Here is a 20582-nt window from a genome sequence, read left to right on the forward strand (position 1 = left end):
TCCTCAAACGCCTGCCAGTCATGCCCCAGAATCACCCAGGTAGGCTAGTCGAGGAGCCAGACCGATGACCATCCGTCTTGTGACCCCAGCCACCATTAGCAGGATCCGGGCACTGGGGTAGGGCTGCACGTCGCTGTGGATGCATTGCAGCCGGATTGTCCCCAGGTGGGGGTCGCCCTGGGGCCCCAAGGTCTGATGGATTAGCGTCTGGCCACAGCTTGAATCAATCAGGGCTAGGATTGGGTGGTCCCCAACAACTACCGGAACCATGATCTTAGGGCCTTTGGCAGCCGGGTCTCTTCCACACAGACGTGGCCGAACCTGCAGTCCATCTCAGTGCAGTCACGCTGTAAATGTCCATATTTCCTGCATAAAAAACAGGGCCCAAGTTCCGAGCGATCACCCCGGGTGGGGGCTCCCATCGGACCCCTGGTGGGACTCTGATTGATCCTCGAGACACTCAGCATGGGGGGCACAGATCCTTGTCGAGGTGGGAGTTCAGGGCGTCTGGCCCAAAGCCCCGAGCAAGCCTCTTGCCCGTGGGGGAGGCTCCGCACTTTGGTCTGAGTGTCCCCTTTCTTTTCGGGGTTAGGGAGCTCTGGCCCTGGGGGATGCGCTCTGGTAGCTGGCCCCACCAGCGCTTTGGCCACGAGGAAGTCTTCCATCAATGCGACTGTGGCGGCTAGTGTCGCTGGCCGATGGCGAAGCGCCCAGGCCCTTCCTCGCGCCGGGAGGATGTGTATGAACTGTTCTAAAATAATTTGCTCCGTGACCTCATCCGCGGTCCTCCTCTCTGGCTATAGCCACTGCTTGCACGCTTCCTTCAGCTCTTGGGTCTGGTGCCTGTGGGGTAGGTCTGGCTCTGGAACAGCTGCTGAAAGGTTTCTGGGCTGACGTCCAAGGCATCCAGGATTGCTGCCTTTACCTGGCTAGTCCCTTGCATCCTCCGTAGACAGCCCACTGTATACTGTTTGGGCTGTCCTGGTCAAGTATGGGGCCAAAAGAGTGGCCCATTGGCTCACAGAGGTCGAGGGATCATGCCCAGGTTCTCCACCACGTGTAGAGAGGTTAGCTGGGACTCATCTCTCTCTGGGGCAGCAGGGAACATCACCGCCTCACTAAATTCGGGAAGAGGTATTGCAGGGAATTAGTCCGGCCGTGGGTGTCTTCCTCTGCGACCTTTGTGGGGGCAGAAATAAACATAGTAAGCCCAAGTCCTAGGTCAGGGCAGGGCAATGGTGAGTCAGGCCCTCAGGCAGGAGGAGGGTAACCAGCTGCCATTTCATAGATGAGGATGCCCAGAGCCCACCAGTCCACAGCCTTGTTATAACCCTGCCCAGGGAAAGCAGGCCAGGGTCACTCACCAAATATTTGGGAACCGGAAGGAACCACCTGGTGGCCAGGGATCAGCTAGAGATCAAGCAGCAGACAGGCCCGCCCCAGCGTACCTTGCTGAGGATGATCTCGGGGGCCAGGTATTCCGGGGTCCCACACAGAGTCCAAGTTCGGCCTTTCACCCGCTTGGCAAAACCAAAATCCGCCACCTGGAGCCCATCATCTCAGGCATTGGCACCCTGACAGCAGGATTGTCTGGCTATGTAGACTCCCTCCTCAGGCCCTACGCTACCAGCACTCCCAGCTACCTTCGAGACACCACTGACTTCCTGAGGAAACTTCAATCCATCGGTGATCTTCCTGATAACACCATCCTGGCTACTATGGATGTAGAAGCCCTCTACACCAACATTCCACACAAAGATGGACTACAAGCCATCAAGAACACTATCCCTGATAATGTCACGGCTAACCTGGTGGCTGAACTTTGTGACTTTGTCCTTACCCATAACTATTTCACATTTGGGGACAATGTATACCTTCAGATCAGCGGCACTGCTATGGGTACCCGCATGGCCCCACAGTATGCCAACATTTTTATGGCTGATTTAGAACAACGCTTCCTCAGCTCTCGTCCCCTAAAGCCCCTACTCTACTTGCGCTATATTGATGACATCTTCATCATCTAGACCCATGGAAAAGAAGCCCTTGAGGAATTCCACCATGATTTCAACAATTTCCATCCCACCACCAACCTCAGCCTGGTCCAGTCCACACAAGAGATCCACTTCCTGGACACTACAGTGCTAATAAACAATGGCCACATAAACACCACCCTATACCGGAAACCTACTGACCGCTATTCCTACCTGCATGCCTCCAGCTTTCACCCTGACCACACCACACGATCCATCGTCTACAGCCAAGCTCTGCGATACAACCGCATTTGCTCCAACCCCTCAGACAGAGACAAACACCTACAAGATCTCTGTCAAGCTTTCTTACAACTACAATACCCACCTGCAGAAGTAAAGAAACAGATTGATAGAGCCAGAAGAGTTCCCAGAAGTTACCTACTACAGGACAGGCCTAACAAAGAAAATAACAGAACGCCACTAGCGGTCACCTTCAGCCCCCAACTAAAACCCCTCCAACGCATTATTAAGGATCTACAACCTATCCTAAAGGATGACCCAACACTCTCACAAGTCTTGGGAGACAGGCCAGTCCTTGCCTACAGACAGCCCCGCAACCTGAAGCAAATACTCACCAACAACCACATACCACACAACAGAACCACTAACCCAGGAACTTATCCTTGCAACAAAGCCCGTTGCCAATTGTGCCCACATATCTATTCAGGGGACACCATCACAGGGCCTAATAACATCAGCCACACTATCAGAGGCTCGTTCACCTGCACATCCACCAATGTGATATATGCCATCATGTGCCAGCAATGCCCCTCTGCCATGTACACTGGTCAAACTGGACAGTCTCTACGTAAAAGAATAAATGGACACAAATCAGATGTCAAGAATTATAACATTCATAAACCAGTCGGAGAACACTTCAATCTCTCTGGTCACGCAATCACAGACATGAAGGTCGCTATCTTAGAACAAAAAAACTTCAAATCCAGACTCCAGCGAGAAACTGCTGAATTGGAATTCATTTGCAAATTGGATACTATTAATTTAGGCTTAAATAGAGACTGGGAGTGGCTAAGTCATTATGCAAGGTAGCCTGTTTCCTCTTGTTTTTTCCTACCCCCCCCCCCAGATGTTCTGGTTTAACTTGGATTTAAACCTGGAGAGTGGTCAGTTTAGATGAGCTATTACCAGCAGGAGAGTGAGTTTGTGTGTGTATGGGGGTGGGGGGGATGTGAGAAAACCTTGATCTATGCAGGAAATAGCCCGACTTGATTATGTAAAGAGTTGTCACTTTGGATGGGCTAGCACCAGCAGGAGAGTGAATTTGTGTGGGGGGGTGGAGGGTGAGAAAACCTGGATTTGTGCTGGAAATGGCCCACCTGTTGATCACTTTAGATAAGCTATTACCAGCAGGACAGTGGGGTGGGAGGAGGTATTGTTTCATATTCTCTGTGCGTATATAAAGTCTGCTGCAGTTTCCACGGTAAACATCTGATGAAGTGAGCTGTAGCTCACGAAAGCTCATGCTCAAATAAATTGGTTAGTCTCTAAGGTGCCACAAGTACTCCTTTTCTTTTCACAGAGAGGAGAGAAGCTGGATCAGCCCGGGGGCTGTGACAGCAGGAGGGGAAGGGAGGAAGCAGATGACTGATGTATTCTGACCGTGTTATGTTTCTGGGGGTGTCTTGGCTTTGGGAAGGGGATGGCAGCAGAGAGAGACTTAGACAGGCAGGAGATCACTGCAGGGAGCCAGGAGCCAGCGCTGGGATGGGGACGGGAAGGAGTGGGAGAGGGGCGGCAGCGTCACCTCGATGTAGCCCTGCTGGTCCATCAGGAGATTCTCTGGCTTCAGGTCTCGGTAGATGAGATCCAGCGAGTGCAGATACTCGAAGGTCAGGACAATCTGAACAGCGTAGAACCAGGTGTGAGGTTCACTGCAATGAGGTGGGAGGAGAACGTGGGCATCCCGGGCCAGATCCGCCCCCTCTCAGCCAGCCCAGCACCCTCGGTCCCCTGCCGCCCCCACCTTCATCTTCCTTATAGATCCCCACGCAAGATGCCCCAACCCTTATCGGCCCGGTGGTCCAATCTGCCCAAGCCAGACCACTAGCCCTAGTACACACATCCCACCCACCATTGCTAGACCCCTGACTCCATCCAGCCTGGCAACCCAGGGCAAGCCCCTCCCAGACCAGCGTCTCGCCCCTAGACTCAATACAGACACCCATGGACCCCCAGCTCCTTCCAGCATGACTCCATCTAGCCTGGCATCTCTGCCACTGACTGTGGCTAATGCTGGCAGAAGACCTCAGCCGCTCTCCCCATGGGGAATCCCTTCCTGACCAGCCCAGCTGGGGATCAGGTCACACCCTGCAGTAGGAGGATCAAAGCCAGCGTTGCTGCAGATGCTGCTAGTGGATAAAAGGTCTAGTTCTCTACTGAACTCAATCCCAAATTTACAGCTGTGGAAACTGAGGCACAGAGTGATTCTCCCCCCTTCCCACAAGGAGTGAATGGCGGAGGCAGGAATAGGACGCAGGAGTCCCGACTCCCAGTCCCTCTGCTCTAAGTGCTAGATCCCACTGTCCTCCCTGAACCAGGGATACAACCCAGGAGTCTAACCGCCACCCAGCTCTAACCATTAGCGACACTGTCCCCAACATCGGCTCCCGTGGCAACACTCACCTGAACCTCCCGATCCGCCGTAGGTGGGAGAACATCTCCCCGCCCAGGATATATTCCATCACCATGTATAGATTGGAGTTATCCTAGAAGGAAATGCAGCAGAAACTGAGGGCAAGGCATGGAGCCACTCCGGCCCCCCGTCAGTGCCTGTGACACCGGGATGAAGCTGCTCACCACACCCCTGCTCCTTTATTAGCCCCGTCCTTTTCAGGGCACTAACCCCACATGCCTCAAGGGAGCCTGATGCACTGGCCTAGCTTCCCCATAGCACACAATGCAGTGCACCCGCTGTCTGGGCAATAACAGCCTACTACTGCCACCAGCTGCTGCTGTTACTCCTTTGGCTCAAGGGCCAGAGGGGTTGCGCCATGGTGCCGAAGGTCCCAGGCACACACCTGCAGTGGGAGTTGCTGCACAGACGCGGCTGGGGAACAGACTCACTAATGAGAGGGCGCAAGCTTTATTTGCTTGGAATATTTCATACTAGAGCCCTAGAAAATTCAACCCCTCCCCTCCTCCGGTTTAGGGGCAGGGATGGGCGGGGACAAGATGGATTTCCCAGCTGCGATGTCTATGATCAAAGGGGAAACCCAACATGCCGCCAGGTCGGACACCCCAAAAGAGCAGAAGCAGGAAGTGAAACTTGTCAAAAGCAGAGTGTGAAATTGACCAGGCTGGCTCCATCCTCTCTCAGGGCTGCAAAGTCAAAGAGCAGCCTCCGAAGTAACTCCGCTGAGCCCAACAAAGCCATTCCGCTAGTGAGACCCGACCTGGCTCAGTGATGAGAACATGAGCACTAAGCACCCGCGCACAAGCCAGCGGCGACCACTGCCCCTGCCCTCGAGCCCTGTATCATTTTCCAGCTAGCCCTGGAAAGAGGGTCCAGCCGGGGCATGGGCACAGCGCCCCATGCTGGATGGTCAGAGACCTTTTTCTGCAGCCACATTAGGAGAGCAGGAGCCAAGAAGCAGAAAGTCACATCCTCACATTCCATCTAAATTATATCAAAACAATGTAATATCGGGCTATTAAGAAGGCTCCTGTCCGAAGAGTGCCCAGCATCACCAGGCAAAGAAACAGATCTTAGGATGCTCAAAGATCACTTAGCAGCAGTGTGGGTGTGAAATCTCTACCTCTTGAGATGGCCCAACCTGATGATCACTTTAGATAAGCTATTACCAGCAGGACAGTGGGGTGGGAGGAGGTATTGTTTCATATTCTCTGTGTATATATAAAGTCTGCTGCAGTTTCCACGGTATGCATCCGATGAAGTGAGCTGTAGCTCACGAAAGCTCATGCTCAAATAAATTGGTTAGTCTCTAAGGTGCCACAAGTACTCCTTTTCTTTTTGCGAATACAGACTAACACGGCTGTTACTCTGATACCTCTTGATTGTTTTCCCTTTCTGGTCCCCGCTTCTCTGTTGTTTATCGGTCTGGTTCTTTGATTGTTTCTGTTATATAACTAATTTTGCCAGGTGTACATCAAAAAAGGTGGCAAGGTACGCCTGGGTAAAGAATTGCTTCACACTATGTTTGGATTGGTCAGAGAATTATTTTGTAATACTTCAGTAAAATGATGGGTTAAGGTAGAGCTAAGCAGGACTCAAGTTTCACTCTATAAACTGGGGTCCAAAAGGAAGTTCTTCGGAACCAGCTCCAGGACACAGCCCAAGATCAGCGCTACCAGACCTCAACACCCTGCCAAGCACACCGTGCAGAAGCTGGAGTCCCAGGATGCCCTGATCCTGACTGGCCAGCAAGGAAAGGTGACCTGCCTTATTGGGAGTGATGGGCATTGTATGAGTAGCATGTGTATTCTCTTCTGGCAACTGTGATGAAGTGGGGGGTTCTCTTGGTTTTTCCTTGTTTTTTTCAATGGTTTGCATGCAGAGGGGGTGGGACTCAGTTTCCCTGCGTGTTACTGGTTGAACGAGGTGATGGGAGAGGGAGTTTCATAGAATCATAGAATATCAGGGTTGGAAGGGACCTCAAAGCAGGACCAGTCCCCAACTAAACCATCCCAGCCAGGGTTTTGTCAAGCCTGACCTTAAAAACTTCTAAGGAAGGAGATTCCACCACCTCCCTAGGTAACGCATTCCAGTGTTTCACCACCCTCCTAGTGAAAAAGTTTTTCTTAATATCCAACCTAAACCTCCCCCACTGCAACTTGAGACCATTTCTCCTTGTTCTGTCATCAGCTACCACTGAGAACAGTCTAGATCCATCCTCTTTGGAACCCCTTTCAGGTAGTTGAAAGCAGCTATCAAATCCCCCCTCATACTTCTCTTCCGCGGACTAAACAATCCCAGTTCCCTCAGCCTCTCCTCATAGGTCATGTGTTCCAGTCTCCTAATCATTTTTGTTGCGCTCCGCTGGACGCTTTCCAATTTTTGCACATCCTTCTTGTAGTCTGGGGCCCAAAACTGGACACTGTACTCCAGATGAGGCCTCACCAATGTCGAATAGAAGGGAACGATCACGTCCCTTGATCTGCTGGCAATGCCCCTACTTATACATCCCAAAATGCCATTGGCCTTCTTGGCAACAATGGAACACTGTTGACTCGTATCCAGCTTCTCGTCCACTGTAACCTCTAGGTCCTTTTCTGCAGAACTGCTGCCGAACCATTCAGTCCCTAGTCTGTAGTGGTGCATGGGACTCTTCCATCCTAAGTGCAGGACTCTGCACTTGTCCTTGTTGAACCTCATCAGATTTCTTTTGGCCCAATCCCCTAATTTGTCTAGGTCCCTCTGTATCGTGTCCCTACCCTCCAGCATATCTACCTCTCCTCCCAGTTTAGTGTCATCTGCAAACTTGCTGAGGGTGCAGTCCACGCCATCCTCCAGATCATTTATAAAGATATTGAACAAAACTGGCCCCAGGACCAACCCTTGGGGCACTCCACTTGATACCGGCTGCCAACTAGACATGGAGCCAGTGATCACTACCCATTGAGCCCGAGGATATAGCCAGCTTTCTATCCACCTTATAGTCCATTCATCCAGCCCATACTTCTTTAACTTGCTGGCAAGAATACTGTGGGAGACCGTGTCAAAAGCTTTCCTAAAGTCAAGGAACAACACGTCCACTGCTTTCCCTCATCCACAGAGCCAGTTATCTCGTCATAGAAGGCAATTAGGTTAGTCAGGCATGACTTGCTCTTGGTGAATCCATGCTGACTGTTTCTGATCACTTTCCCCTCCTCTAAGTGCTTCAGAATTGATTCCTTGCCCTGCTCCATGATTTTTCCAGGGACTGAGGTGAGGCTGACTGGCCCGTTGTTCCCAGGATCCTCCTTCTTCCCTTTTTTAAAGATGGGCACTACAGTAGCCTTTTTCCAGTCGTCCGGGACTTCCCCCAATCACCATGAGTTTTCAAAGATAATGGCCAATGGCTCTGCAATCACATCCACCAACTTCTTTAGCACTCTCGGATGCAGCGCATCCGGCCCCATGGACTTGTGCTCGTCTAGCTTTTCTAAATAGTCCCAAACCACTTCTTTCTCCACAGAGGGCTGGTCACCTCCTCCCCATGCTGTGCTGCCCAGCGCAGTAGTCTGGGGGCTGACCTTGTTCGTGAAGACAGAGGCAAAAAAAGCATTGAGTACATTAGCTTTTTCCACATCCGCTGTCACTAGGTTGCCTCCCTCATTCAGTAAGGGGCCCACACTTTCCTTGACTTTCTTCTTGTTGCTAATATACCTGAAGAAACCCTTCTTGGTACTCTTTACATCTCTTGCTAGCTGCAACTCCAAGCGTGATTTGGACTTCCTGATTTCACTCCTGCATGCCTGAGCAATATTTTTATACTGTATCCCGGTCATTTGTCCAATCTTCCACTTCTTGTAAGCTTCTTTTTTGTGTTTAAGATCAGAAAGGATTTCACTGTTAAGCCAAGCTGGTCGCCTGCCATATTTACTATTCTTTCTACTCATCAGGATGGTTTGTCCCTGTAACCTCAATAAGGATTCTTTAAAATACAGCCAGCTCTCCTGGACTCCTTTCCCCCTCATGTTATTCTCCCAGGGGATCCTGCCCATCAGTTGCCTGAGGGAGTCAAAGTCTACTTTTCTGAAGTCCAGGATCCACAATTCTGCTGCTCTCCTTTCTTCCCTGTGTCAGGATCCTTAACTCAACCATCTCCTGGTCACTGCCTCCCAGGTTCCCATCCACTTTTGTTTCCTCTACTAATTCTTCCCGGTTTGTGAGCAGCCGGTCAAGAAGAGCTCTGCCTCTAGTTGGTTCCTCCAGCACTTGCACCAGGAAATTGTCCCCTACACTTTCCAAAAACTTCCTGGATTGTCTGTTCACCGCTGTATTGTTCTCCCAGCAGATATCAGGGTGATTGAAGTCTCCCATGAGAACCAGGGCCTGCGATCCAATAACTTCCGTGAGTTGCCAGAAGAAAGCCTCGTACACCTCATCTCCCTGGTCCGGTGGTCTATAGCAGACTCCTACCAGGACATCATCTTTGTTACTCACACTTCTAAACTTAATCCAGAGACTCTCAGGTTTTTCTGCAGTTTCATACTTGAGCTCTGAGCAGTCATACTGCTCCCTTACATACAGTGCAAGTCCCCTACCTTTTCTGCCCTGCCTGTCCTTCCTGAACAGTTTATATCCATCCATGACAGTACTCCAGTCATGTGAGTTATCCCACCAAGTCTCTGTTATTCCAATCACATCATAATTCCTTGACTGTGCCAGGACTTCCAGTTCTCCCTGCTTGATTCCCAGGCTTTGTTGTTTGTTGTTACAGAGGACCAGGGACGGAACTTGGGACCCCGGCCAATGGCCTGGAGAATGGATACCCCAGCGACTGGTGACCTGGTGACCAGGAGGCCCAGCTCAGGAGTCACAGCTGGCACTGGCCAGAGGGAAGACAATGGGCTGTGAAGAGAGGACCCGGGTCACCTGACCAGGCAGTTCCAGCCAGAGGGGGCCAAAGGAGGGCTGAGAGGAGAGGAGGCCCAGGGAACCCTGCTTACCAGGAGAGAAGACAATGGACAGAGGCGGGGCTTGGAGGAAGTGATATCAGATGCCCAGCTGGGAAGCAGGGGGCCTCGGGACTGGAGAGAGAGAGCAGGCAGAGCTCACCTGGATGCAGGCGAGACTTGGATGTGCTGTGCTGGGGGAGGGCAGGCCTGAGGGCCCTGAGAGTTTCCTATGCTGTGTTCAGACGCTCAATAAACCCTCCTGTTTTACGCCGGCTGAGAGGCGCTCCGGTCTAGAGAACAGGGTTGCATTATTCCCTCTGGGAGTGGAGGCCCCGGGGGTCCAGAGCCAGTGGACTCCCTGAGGGGGCCCCGGTGAGAGACAGGTGTGCTAAGGCTCAGAGAGGTGCGGTTCCAGGAGAAGGAGGGGCTTAACCCCGAGAGAGACTGGATCCCCGAGAAGGGCTGTCGCACTGAAGGGGTTCCCCCCAAGGCCTGCACGGGGCCAAGAGTGGGCACGACCTGTGAGTCCGTGACAGTAACTGTTAATAAACAGAGGTTAAGGATATTTCTGTGTGAAGCTCTTTCACTGGTAAAACACCCTGCAAACCCACAGAGTGTGAGGAGACGCCCTGGGCCCATGGAAGGGTGAGGGTGGGTGCTTAAATTAAGAGGGTTACCCCTTGAGCCCCAGGACCAGGGTAAAGGTGGGTGCCCAAGAGTGTACGGGGAACAATGCCTGAACCCTGCTGTCTCTAAGGGGACGAAGGGAGCTCAGCCTTGGCAGCGTAGCCCATCCTTGGTCTCCCTGCTCAGGCAGTTCTGGTCTGCATGACATGGGCCTTCCTGACCCTCTACCAACTAAACAGGCCCCAACACCCTAGTGGTACCTTGATAGGGCCCAGTCAGCACGTACCAGGACAGACTCCTAGCTCAGAGGGGTAAATCCAGAGCAGTCACATTGATTTCAACAAAGTTCTCCCATATTTACACCCGCGGATTCAGGTATTTATTTTACGCTGTCATAGGAGAATCGATTGGCTCAGCGAGCCAGCCTGTGTGACAGCAGCCACTGGCCCCAGTGCCACTGTGTCACCCGAGAGCTACACAGAACTGAGCAGGAGTGACATTTCCATTGTAGCAGCTTCCACAGACAAGGGGCCAAGATCAAAGCTATTTAACCCTAGAATGATGAGGGGCCCCAAGAAAATGACTCTGCCAGCACTGCCTGCTAACACGCCCTTCACCCTAGCCTCCAGGCTCCCGCAGGGGCTGCAATTTATCCTGCAGCCTCCTCTGAGCTGACAACTCTTCCTCGCTACAACCCACTAACCTCAGGCTGACAGACAGGAGACAGATCTCCCTTCAGAGCCAGCCCCTCTTTAATCAGGCCAGCCACAGCTCTAAGGCACAACTACTTTTGCTCTCCATCCTACACACAGAGTGTAGCTCACAGGCCCCAAGATCCAGGCTCAGGGAAGAGGTTCCAAGCCCCATCGCTGGGGCCTGAATTTTAGCTTTCACAGAAACTCCATCATAGAATCATAGAATCATAGAATATAAGGGTTGGAAGGGACCCCAGAAGGTCATCTAGTCCAACCCCCTGCTCGAAGCAGGACCAATTCCCAGTTAAATCAGGAGGATACGATCCCACGTGATGGTTTCAAAGTCTCCACAAAGCCAATTTTGCATGAAGTTAAGTTAGGACTTCCTCTGAGACTCCCCTGCAAGCCAGACCTCATGCCCTAGGGCCAGCGCATGGGAGCCGGAAACTGAAACTGACTAGGAACGAAAGCAAAACTGACCAGGTTGCGGGGGGAAGCATCACTGTTCAAAACCTGGTGTCAAAAGCAGAACAGAAGAGAGTGAAAAAGGGGAATGATCCAAACTGATTTTTCTTAGCTCCAAACTTGTCACGCCAGGAAGGTTTGTTCTCAGGATACAAGAGATGCAGACTGTGCCCTTCGACCCCTTCAGCACAACTTTGGTTTTAAATAGGAAATAAATCAAGGGGATTGTGGGAGTCGGGGGCAGACAGAGCCCAGGGCCGGGCTGGCAAGCGAAGGACACCTACTTTGAAAGAATACTCTAGCTTGACGAGGAATGGAAAGTTGACAGCCTGGAGGATCCGTTTCTCGTTGAGGGTGTGCTCAATTTGTTTCAGCTTCACTACCTGGGAGAGAAAAGGAAGTAGCAACATCAGATCTTCCTCTGCTGGCACAGCACCCCCTATGCCTCGCACGCACTCCCCTCTCCAGCGTCCCCACGCAGGATTCAGCCCCAAATCTCTCCCCCGCACTGGGGAGTCCACGGCCCCAGGGCAGATCTCTACGGCAGCCCCCAGTGTCTTACCTTCTGCTTATCCAGGATCTTCATGGCATAGTGATTCCCGGTCTCTTTGTCTTTCACCACCATCACCCTCCCAAATGAGCCTGTGCCCAGGGTCTTGATTCGATCAAACTGATCCAAACTGGCTGTGTTCTGGAAGGGGGAAAACAAATGTGATGTGGGGCCAGACTGGTCCTGGGGGCATCAGGAAGGAACCTGCTCGCGACAGTGGGATTTGCACTGCAAGACCGGCGGGGTCTTTACTGACCATGAGGGGGTCAGAGCTTCGTTTTTTATAGCTCACCAGAAAGGCAGCCCCTCCAGGGTCAGCACTGACTGTGATGGGAGAGCGCTCCCTACTGAGCCCGCCACTCATAGAATCATAGAATCATAGAATATCAGGGTTGGAAGGGACCCCAGAAGGTCATCTAGTCCAACCCTCTGCTCAAAGCAGGACCAATTCCCAGTTAAATCATCCCAGCCAGGGCTTTGTCAAGCCTGACCTTAAAAACCTCTAAGGAAGGAGATTCTACCACCTCCCTAGGTAACGCATTCCAGTGTTTCACCACCCTCTTAGTGAAAAAGTTTTTCCTAATATCCAATCTAAACTTCCCCCACTGCAACTTGAGACCATTACTCCTCGTTCTGTCATCTGCTACCATTGAGAACAGTCTAGAGCCATCCTCTTTGGAACCCCCTTTCAGGTAGTTGAAAGCAGCTATCAAATCCCCCCTCATTCTTCTCTTCTGCAGGCTAAACAATCCCAGCTCCCTCAGCCTCTCCTCATAACTCATGTGTTCCAGTCCCCTAATCATTTTTGTTGCCCTTCGCTGGACTCTCTCCAATTTATCCACATCCTTCTTGAAGTGTGGGGCCCAAAACTGGACACAGTACTCCAGATGAGGCCTCACCAATGTCGAATAGAGGGGAACGATCACGTCCCTCGATCTGCTCGCTATGCCCCTACCTATACATCCCAAAATGCCATTGGCCTTCTTGGCAACAAGGGCACACTGCTGACTCATATCCAGCTTCTCGTCCACTGTCACCCCTAGGTCCTTTTCCGCAGAACTGCTGCCTAGCCATTCGGTCCCTAGTCTGTAGCTGTGCATTGGGTTCTTCCGTCCTAAGTGCAGGACCCTGCACTTATCCTTATTGAACCTCATCAGATTTCTTTTGGCCCAATCCTCCAATTTGTCTAGGTCTTTCTGTATCCTATCCCTCCCCTCCAGCGTATCTACCACTCCTCCCACACATTCCCTGCAGCACAGCACCCGCTAGCCCCGCACTGGGGTTGTTCTTGAGAACATTGATATGAAGACAGAAAAGGAGGACCTGTGGCACCTTAGAGACTAACAAATTTATTTGAGCATAAGATTTCGTGGGCTACAGCCCACTTCATTGGATGCATGCAGTGGAAAATACAGTGGGGAGATTTTATATACACAGAGAACATGAAACAATGGGTGTCACCATACACACTGTAAGGAGAGTGATCAGGTAAGGTGAGCTATTTCCAGCAGAAGAGCAGGGGAAGGGGGGAACCTTTTGTAGTGATAATCAAGGTGGGTCATTTCCAGCAGTTGACAAGAACGTGTGAGGAACAGTGGCGGAGGGGGAGAGGGGGGGAATAAACATGGGGAAATAGTTTTACTTTGTGTAATGACCCATCCACTCCCAGTCTTTATTGAAGCCTAAGTTAATTGTGTCCAGTTTGCAAATTAATTCCAATTCAGCTGTCTCTCGTTGGAGTCTGTTTTTGAAGTTTTTTTGTTGAAGAATTGCCACTTTTAGGTCTGTAAGCGAGTGACCAAAGAGATTGAAGTGTTCTCCAACTGGTTTTTGAATGTTACAATTCTTGACGTCTGATTTGTGTCCATTTATTCTTTTATGTAGAGACTGTCCAGTTTGGCCAATGTACATGGCAGGGGGGCATTGCTGGCACTTGATGGCATATATCACATTGGTAGATGTGCAGGTGAACGAGCCTCTGATAGTGTGGCTGATGTGATTAGGCCTAATGATGGTGTCCCCTGAATAGATCTGTGGACACAGTTGGCAACGGGCTTTGTTGCAGGATAGGTTCTGGGTTAGTGGTTCTGGTGTGTGGTGTGTGGTTGCTGGTGAGTATTTGCTTCAGGTTGGGGGGCTGTCTGTAAGCAAGGATGGACCTGTCTCCCAAGTCCCTTTCCCCTCTGGGCCTCAGTTTCCCCATCTGTGCCATGATGTTAATGACACAGGGTGTGCGGGAGGACTAGCAAAGTGACAGTGCTGCAGAGGGACCAGCAGCTCTGCCTCAGGAATTACCCACAACCACCCCAGGCGGGATTTCCAGAGGGGACAGACCCAGGGCACTGGGGCACTGCGCTCAAGCGCAGACAGCAAATGGAGGCCCTTTGAACAGGGTCCCTGTTAGCACAACCCCCCTGGGAGCCAATCTGGGGCTGGGCTGGGCGACCGCGCTGGAGCCTTGGAAGGAGGATGTGGGAGGGGGAGACAGCCTGGATCAGGAGGAGTCCCACATGGTTAGTGTCCCCCTCCCACAGCAGAGAGGAGTCGAAACTACAAAGGCCTTGATTGGGCTGGGGTGGGGGGTGATCTGGGTTGGGGGCACAGTACCTGGGAGGGGTTCTCCCATTTCTTGAGGAAGTCTTCTTTGGCTTTGGCTAGGAACTCCTTCACTGTAAGGGAAAGAGAGAGGGAGCAGCATGAGGAGTCAGGAGGGGGGGCACCCAGCCTGGTGGACAAAGCTCCCCTTTCAGCCCCACCCCGGCTCAGCGAAGAGGCACACAGTCACAACAGGGCCGGGGATTTTAAGCGTATCAGCAGGATGGCGGTGCCTGATTGGCTACAAAGGGCAGCTCAGCTGAGGATTGGCGAGAGAGAGATCCATGCGGGTGCGCTCCCGCAATACCGCCACCCCCGTGCCTGCCCCTAGACAGACCGAACAGTCCCGTCAGGGAGGGCTAATGCACTTGTGCCTCTATCCCCCCACTTGGGGTGCCTGTTCCACGCCCCTCGACACACAACCTGCACCCCACAAGGAGACACTCGTACAACCCTCCAGTCAAATGACGTTAAGATGCGTGGATCACGTTGCCCTAATGGGAGGATACGGGATCTACTACTGCTGCCAGCAAAGGGGGGTGAAGGGGAAGGAGATTCCCCCTTAGCTCAAAGGGCAGAGGCCTATGTGTAGCCTTCTCTCAACCATGCAGGCCTCACAGATCAATGACACAAACAGCCCACAAGGGGGTGCTCCACACACACACACACAAACACCCATGAAAGTCACAAACCTCAGCTGGGCTTTGCCCACAAAGGGGTTAAAACAACCTGCCACAGCCACAGCAGCAGCCTGGGACCAGACAAGTGTCCCACTCTCTGGCATCCAGCCAGGTGGACCTTCCTTCGCCAGCCGGGCTCCCTGTCCTTGCTGCCAGATCCCAGAACCATGGGAGGGAGGAAGCGGGATGAGGGTTGGAGCAATCTGCAGCATCTGGAGGGATATTTGGTACTGAGAGGCCTTTTATCTTCGCTGCCTCCTGCTGCTCCCAACAGGGACAAGTCCCGCAGCTCTTAACAGTGCAAGAGATGCCCACGGGATTGGAATGGCTGCAGCAGCGAGGCCAAGCACAGAGCAGCAGCAGGGGACTGGCTTTGAACCCAGAGCTCACCCCTGCCCCCACCATCACAGGAAGTCTCCCCCACACCGGAGGTGCATAAAGTTAATTGCCTCCACCGGGGATCATTGGTGCTGAGACGCCAGGGAGGGGACAAGCTCAAAGCCTAGATCCAGATGTGGGTGCTGCAGTTCTTGGGGGTCACAGATGCACAACCCAGGAGTCAACTCCCTGCCACCCCACTCTCTCCATTACAACCCACTCCCTTCCCAGAGTTGGAGACAGAACCCCAGGAGCCCCCCACTTTAATCACTAAATAGCAACACTTCTGTGGAAACCCAGCATCACTGCGCTCTAATCCTGTCATCCCTGCCCTAAAGAAAGGGCTGAGAAATGGGCCAGGCGAGGGCCTGAAATGCACCAGCGAAGCAGGAGACGTCTTATAGATGTGACTGATTCACTGCTGGAGGGAAGGAGACCAAGACCACACCCAGAGGGGCAGATTGTCCAATTGCCACTCCAGGTAGAGCGACTTCCAGCTCAGCCGCACCCTCAGGCAGCCAAAGGGGAGGAGACAAGCACCCACTGCCCTCACACTGTTGCAGCCCACTGCTAGCCGAGCCCTGGGCTCCCCCTCTCAGTTCTGCCAATGCCCTTCAATCCCAACTCGGTTGCATGTGGCTCTTTTGTGGCCCTGGCAGGTCACTATGTCAAAAGCCCCCCACCTCCCCGGAAGGGGCAAGTCAGACCCCTGGGAAATGGTGGGGTTTACGGTCCAGTCTGGCTCCTGTGATGTGATGTTTGTTGGTGTGAAGGATAAAACCTCTCCCAGCTGCAGCACTTCTGCTGCTTGACACCGCAGAACCTGGTCCCTCCTCTGGCTTTTCGGGTGAGAATTTGGGGCCCCTTGAAGATCTTTGGGGGGGGCGTGTCCCCTTTGCACCCCCAGGAGCTCCCTACAACACAGCCCCATGCCAGGGGCACAGGGACGGCAGTTAAAGGCTCTTGCCACTGAGCCCGAATTCCGATAATCCAACACATAAATGTCCAAAGGAAAATGGCTTGGGGTCCTGTCAGGCCTGGTCCGTGGCTGTGGCCTGACGCTGGAGGCTGTGACTGGGGGGGCGGGGGACGCCCTGGGACTGGCTAGTAAAATGGCGTGGTCTGTCACCTGCTCCTGTGATGGGCGGGGGAGGGTGGGATCGGGATCTGTGAACCCCGCCCCCCCGGAAGTGAAAGATTTCCTGGCCCGCCGCCCGCCACCCTGACATGCAGGAGCTGTCCTGGGACAAGGGGTTGGACCCCAGCCCAACCCATGTTCAGCAGCCTCTGGCGGTGGCTGGGACTTGCTCAGTCCTGAGCCTGGGGTCCTGGGCCTCAGACCAGTGCTGAGGGCCCCCCAGTGATCTGTGGGTGCGGGTGGGGCATCAATAGAGCCATAAGGGGGGACGGTGCTGACCCCTGCACAGCCTCGCTCTGAAGAACTCCCATGATCCCCCGGGACAGTCAAGCTAAGCGAAACCCCTCGGTGCTGGGAATGAGCCCCCCCTCCCATCAGCTCCGGGCCCCAGGGGCTGAGATCCTCTGATCTAGCCCCCAACCCCGCTTTCCTGCCAACCCCCCAAGGACACCCACCGGCAGTCCCAGCTGCCCCAGTCTGGCGTGCGGGAAGCAGCTGCAGAACTGCCAGGCAGGGAAGGAGCCAGCATGTCTGGCATTGATCAGCTTGGAGTTTGTCCACGTGGAAAGCTTTTAAATCCTCAGTAATTTCCTTGGGTGTTTCGAGCAAAGTGGGGAAGGTCGGGATGGGGTAAGGGCCGAGGGCTGAGGGCTGACCAAAGTGTAAGAGAGACCAGAGCCCTGGAGGTGCCTCGTCCTGGAAGTGGGAAAGAAAGAGGCAAAGGGGAGAGGGATAGCTCTGTGGTTCGAGCATTGGCCTGCTAAACTCAAGGTTGTGAGTTCAATCCTTGAGTGGGCCATTTAGGGATCTGGGGCAAAAATTGGGGATTGGTCCTGCTTTCTGAGCAGGGGTTGGACTAGATGATCTCCTGAGGTCCCTTCCAACCCTGATATTCTATGAAAGAAAAAGAATGAAAAATGTAGGAAAGAATCCAAGTCTCCCAGGAGAGTTGGTGCCTGGGTCTGTCTTTTAACCCTGCCTGTGGTTAAAGCAGCTCCCTCCATCACTAGGGGGAGCCAGTGTTGGACCCTTGCTCTAGGACACCTACACTTTTTGGACCAATGATCCAGACACGGCAGCGTTTGGGGGACTTGCTTAGGAACCCAGTGACCTCATTGATCTAGGCCAGGGATGGGCAAACTACGGCCTGGGGGCTGGATCTGGCCCGCGAGCCCTTTTAAGCCGGTCTGCGAGCTCCCACTGGGGAGCGGGGTCTGGGGCTTGCCCCGCTCCAGCACTCCAGATGGGGTACAGTGTTTGGGCCACATCACACAGCTCCCGGAAGCTGCGGCATGGCCCCACTCCAGCTCCTAAGCACTCCAATGGGAGCTTCAGGGGCGGTGCCTGCAGATGGGGCAGCGCGCAGAGCCACCTGGCCACGCCTCCGCAAAGGAGCCAGAGAAGGGACACACTGCTGCTGCTTCTGGGAGCAGCTTGAGGTAAGCACCGCCCGGAGCCTGTGCCCCTGAGCCTCTCCTCATGCCCCAACCCTCTGCCCCACCCCTGATCCCCCTCCCACCCACCGAACCCCTCGGTCCCAGCCCAGAGCACCCTCCTTCACCCCAAACCTCTCATTCCCCCCCCAGAGCCCACACCCCCAACTAGAGCCCTCCCCCTCCTCCCCGCACCCCAACCCCAATTTTGTGAGCATTCATGACCCGCCATACAATTTCTATTCCCTGATGTGGCCCTCAGGCCAAAAAGTTTGCCCACTCCTGATCTAGGCTATTGGGGCGAAGGCCCTCTAGAACCTAGATCACAACAGTATTTTGGCATTGTTCTAGCCCACATCAGTTTAGTGTCAATCTAGAACATGCTGCAGCGTTCTGGAGCCCGAGTCTAGAACACCATGGCATTTTGCTGTTCGTGTTTACACTTGGGTGTGGTCAGGGATCACCCGGCACTGTACATACATGCAACAAAATGACACAGGAGATGACGGCCGTAGCATTTTGGAGGTTGGTTCCAGAAAGCAGTGGGGGCAATGCAGCCCAGGGGCCAGCACTCTGCCCTGTGACTCAGAAGCCAACGGTTCCAGCCCTGGGTCTACCAGAGCCCTGGGCTGAATAGGTGTCGCTCCATAGCCCAGTTATGACCATTTCAGAGCCTGTCAAACAAGGGGGTTTCCATCTAAACCGTCTCTCTACCGCCAGGGAAAGGGACCCAGAGCTAGTGTGGAAACAAAAACCCAGCTTAATACTTCACATCGCAAACGCAGTCGCTGGTTTCCCTTCTCTTCTTTCTCTTTACAAAGAGGTTTGAAGGACTTTTAGTGGGGTGTTTGCCAAGGGACTGAGCAGGGTGAGGTCTCTGGATACCAGCGCCCGAACCTTGTTTAATGTGGGAGAGGGACTGGGTTCCGTTACCGCCTTTGGGCCCCTGTATTCCAGCTAAATCAATACAGAGCTCCGACGAGACAATCAGGCCAGGCAGCCTAGGTGGGCTGAAGTGTTTCAGGCAGCTAATCTAGAACGCTGCAGGATGTGGGGGCAAATGCTCAAGAATACCAGTGTCCAGAAAGAGCATGTCATTTTGCGTCATTGCTCTAGAAAGCCACTTTACTGTGGGCTGCGACTCTAGAATCCCACAGCATTTGGACCAGGCCTCCAGACTCACCACATTATTGTATCTAGAATGCTCGGTGCGACTTGGTGCGATTGCTCTGGACCAGCCCTGTGTTTCTGGACACGACTCTCAAATGTCACAGCACTTGGGATGATTATTCTGGAATGCCTCCATGCCTTAGGCCGTGACTCTAGAATATTGCCGGGTTTGGACCAGGCCTCCAGAACACAGCAGAGCTTTTGGGTTGCGGCTCTAGAACACCACACTGTTTGAAGCCCTGCCTCTAGAATGCCAGGACACATGGGGGCCCGTAATGAGAACTCTGCAGTATCTGGGCCCATCGTTCTAGAACACAGCAGCATCGCGCCCCATGGCGCTAGACCAGGTGTGGGCAAACATTTTGGCCCACGGGCCACATCTGGGTAGGGCAATTCTATGACGGGCCATGAATGCTCATGAAATTGGGGGTTGGGGTGCGGAAGGGAGTGAGGGCTCCAGCTGGGGGTCCGGGCTCTGAGGTGGGGCTGCAGATGAGGGGTTGGGAGTGCAGGAGGGTGCTCCGGGCTGGGACCAAGGGGTTTGGAGGGTGGGAGGGGGGTCAGGGCTGGGAAAAGGGTGTGGGGTGGGTGCAGGCGCCAGGCGGTGCTTACCTCAAGCAACTCCCAGAAGCAGCAGCATGTCCCTGCTCCAGTTCCTACGGAGAGGTGCAGCCAGACAGGTCTGTGCACTGCCCCATCCGCAGGCACCACCCCTGCAGCTCCCATTGGCTATGGTTCCTGGCCAATGGGAGCTGCAGGGATGGCACTTGGGGCGGGGGCAGCGTGCCCCTATGTGTAGGAGCGAGAGGGGGGACATGCCGCTGCTTCCAGGAGCCACGCGGAGGAGGGGAAACCCTGGACCCCACTGCCCAGTGGGAGCTCAAGGGCCAGATTAAAATGTCTGGAGGGCCGGATACAGCCCCTGGGCCATAGTTTGCCCATACCTGCTCTAGACCAACACGGGAAATGGGCTCGTGGCTCTAGAATGCCATCCAGGTCTGTTTCTGTGACTCTCATCGCCCTTTCCTGTCTCTGCCCTACAAACTGTTCCTACCTTGATTGTGCAGTCCAGATTGGATGCTGTTCTAAGAGATCTGCTCCAGGAATCGTTTGGGGGAAGTCCTATGGCCTGTGTTCTCCAGGAGGTCAGACCAGATGATCCCACCGGTCCCTTGGAACCTCGGACTCTATTTTGTCCTGTTCTCACCATGCTGGCCTGTTCTGCGCCCCTCTCTCCCCC

The 20582-nt window shown here is 53.5% G+C and overlaps 1 protein-coding gene across 1 annotated transcript; it reads right to left on the bottom strand.

The window, feature by feature from the left end:
* Window positions 1–1251: 1251 nt before the first annotated feature.
* On the bottom strand, window positions 1252–16532 carry LOC125627801 (cAMP-dependent protein kinase catalytic subunit alpha-like). Its single transcript, XM_075121783.1, has 8 exons — window positions 16523–16532; window positions 14556–14617; window positions 11961–12089; window positions 11683–11781; window positions 4674–4756; window positions 3796–3922; window positions 1449–1544; window positions 1252–1332 (listed from the first exon to the last, which is right to left on the bottom strand). Exons 1-8 carry the CDS (start codon window positions 16530–16532, stop codon window positions 1252–1254), a joined length of 687 nt encoding a protein of 228 aa, XP_074977884.1.
* Between the last annotated feature and the right edge of the window lie 4050 nt (window positions 16533–20582).

The sequence above is a fragment of the Caretta caretta genome, chromosome 20, assembly GCF_965140235.1.
Source record: "Caretta caretta isolate rCarCar2 chromosome 20, rCarCar1.hap1, whole genome shotgun sequence".
Lineage (NCBI taxonomy): Eukaryota > Metazoa > Chordata > Testudines > Cheloniidae > Caretta > Caretta caretta.

Bases quoted from the DNA above. Each gene is read 5' to 3' on its own strand.
- LOC125627801 (XM_075121783.1), bottom strand. The intron at 1,545-3,795 runs GTGACGCTGCCG...GATGGGCTCCAG, and splicing joins ACCAGCAGGGCTACATCGAG to GTGGCGGATTTTGGTTTTGC. The intron at 1,333-1,448 runs GTACGCTGGGGC...TTCCCTGGGCAG, and splicing joins CCGAGATCATCCTCAGCAAG to GGTTATAACAAGGCTGTGGA.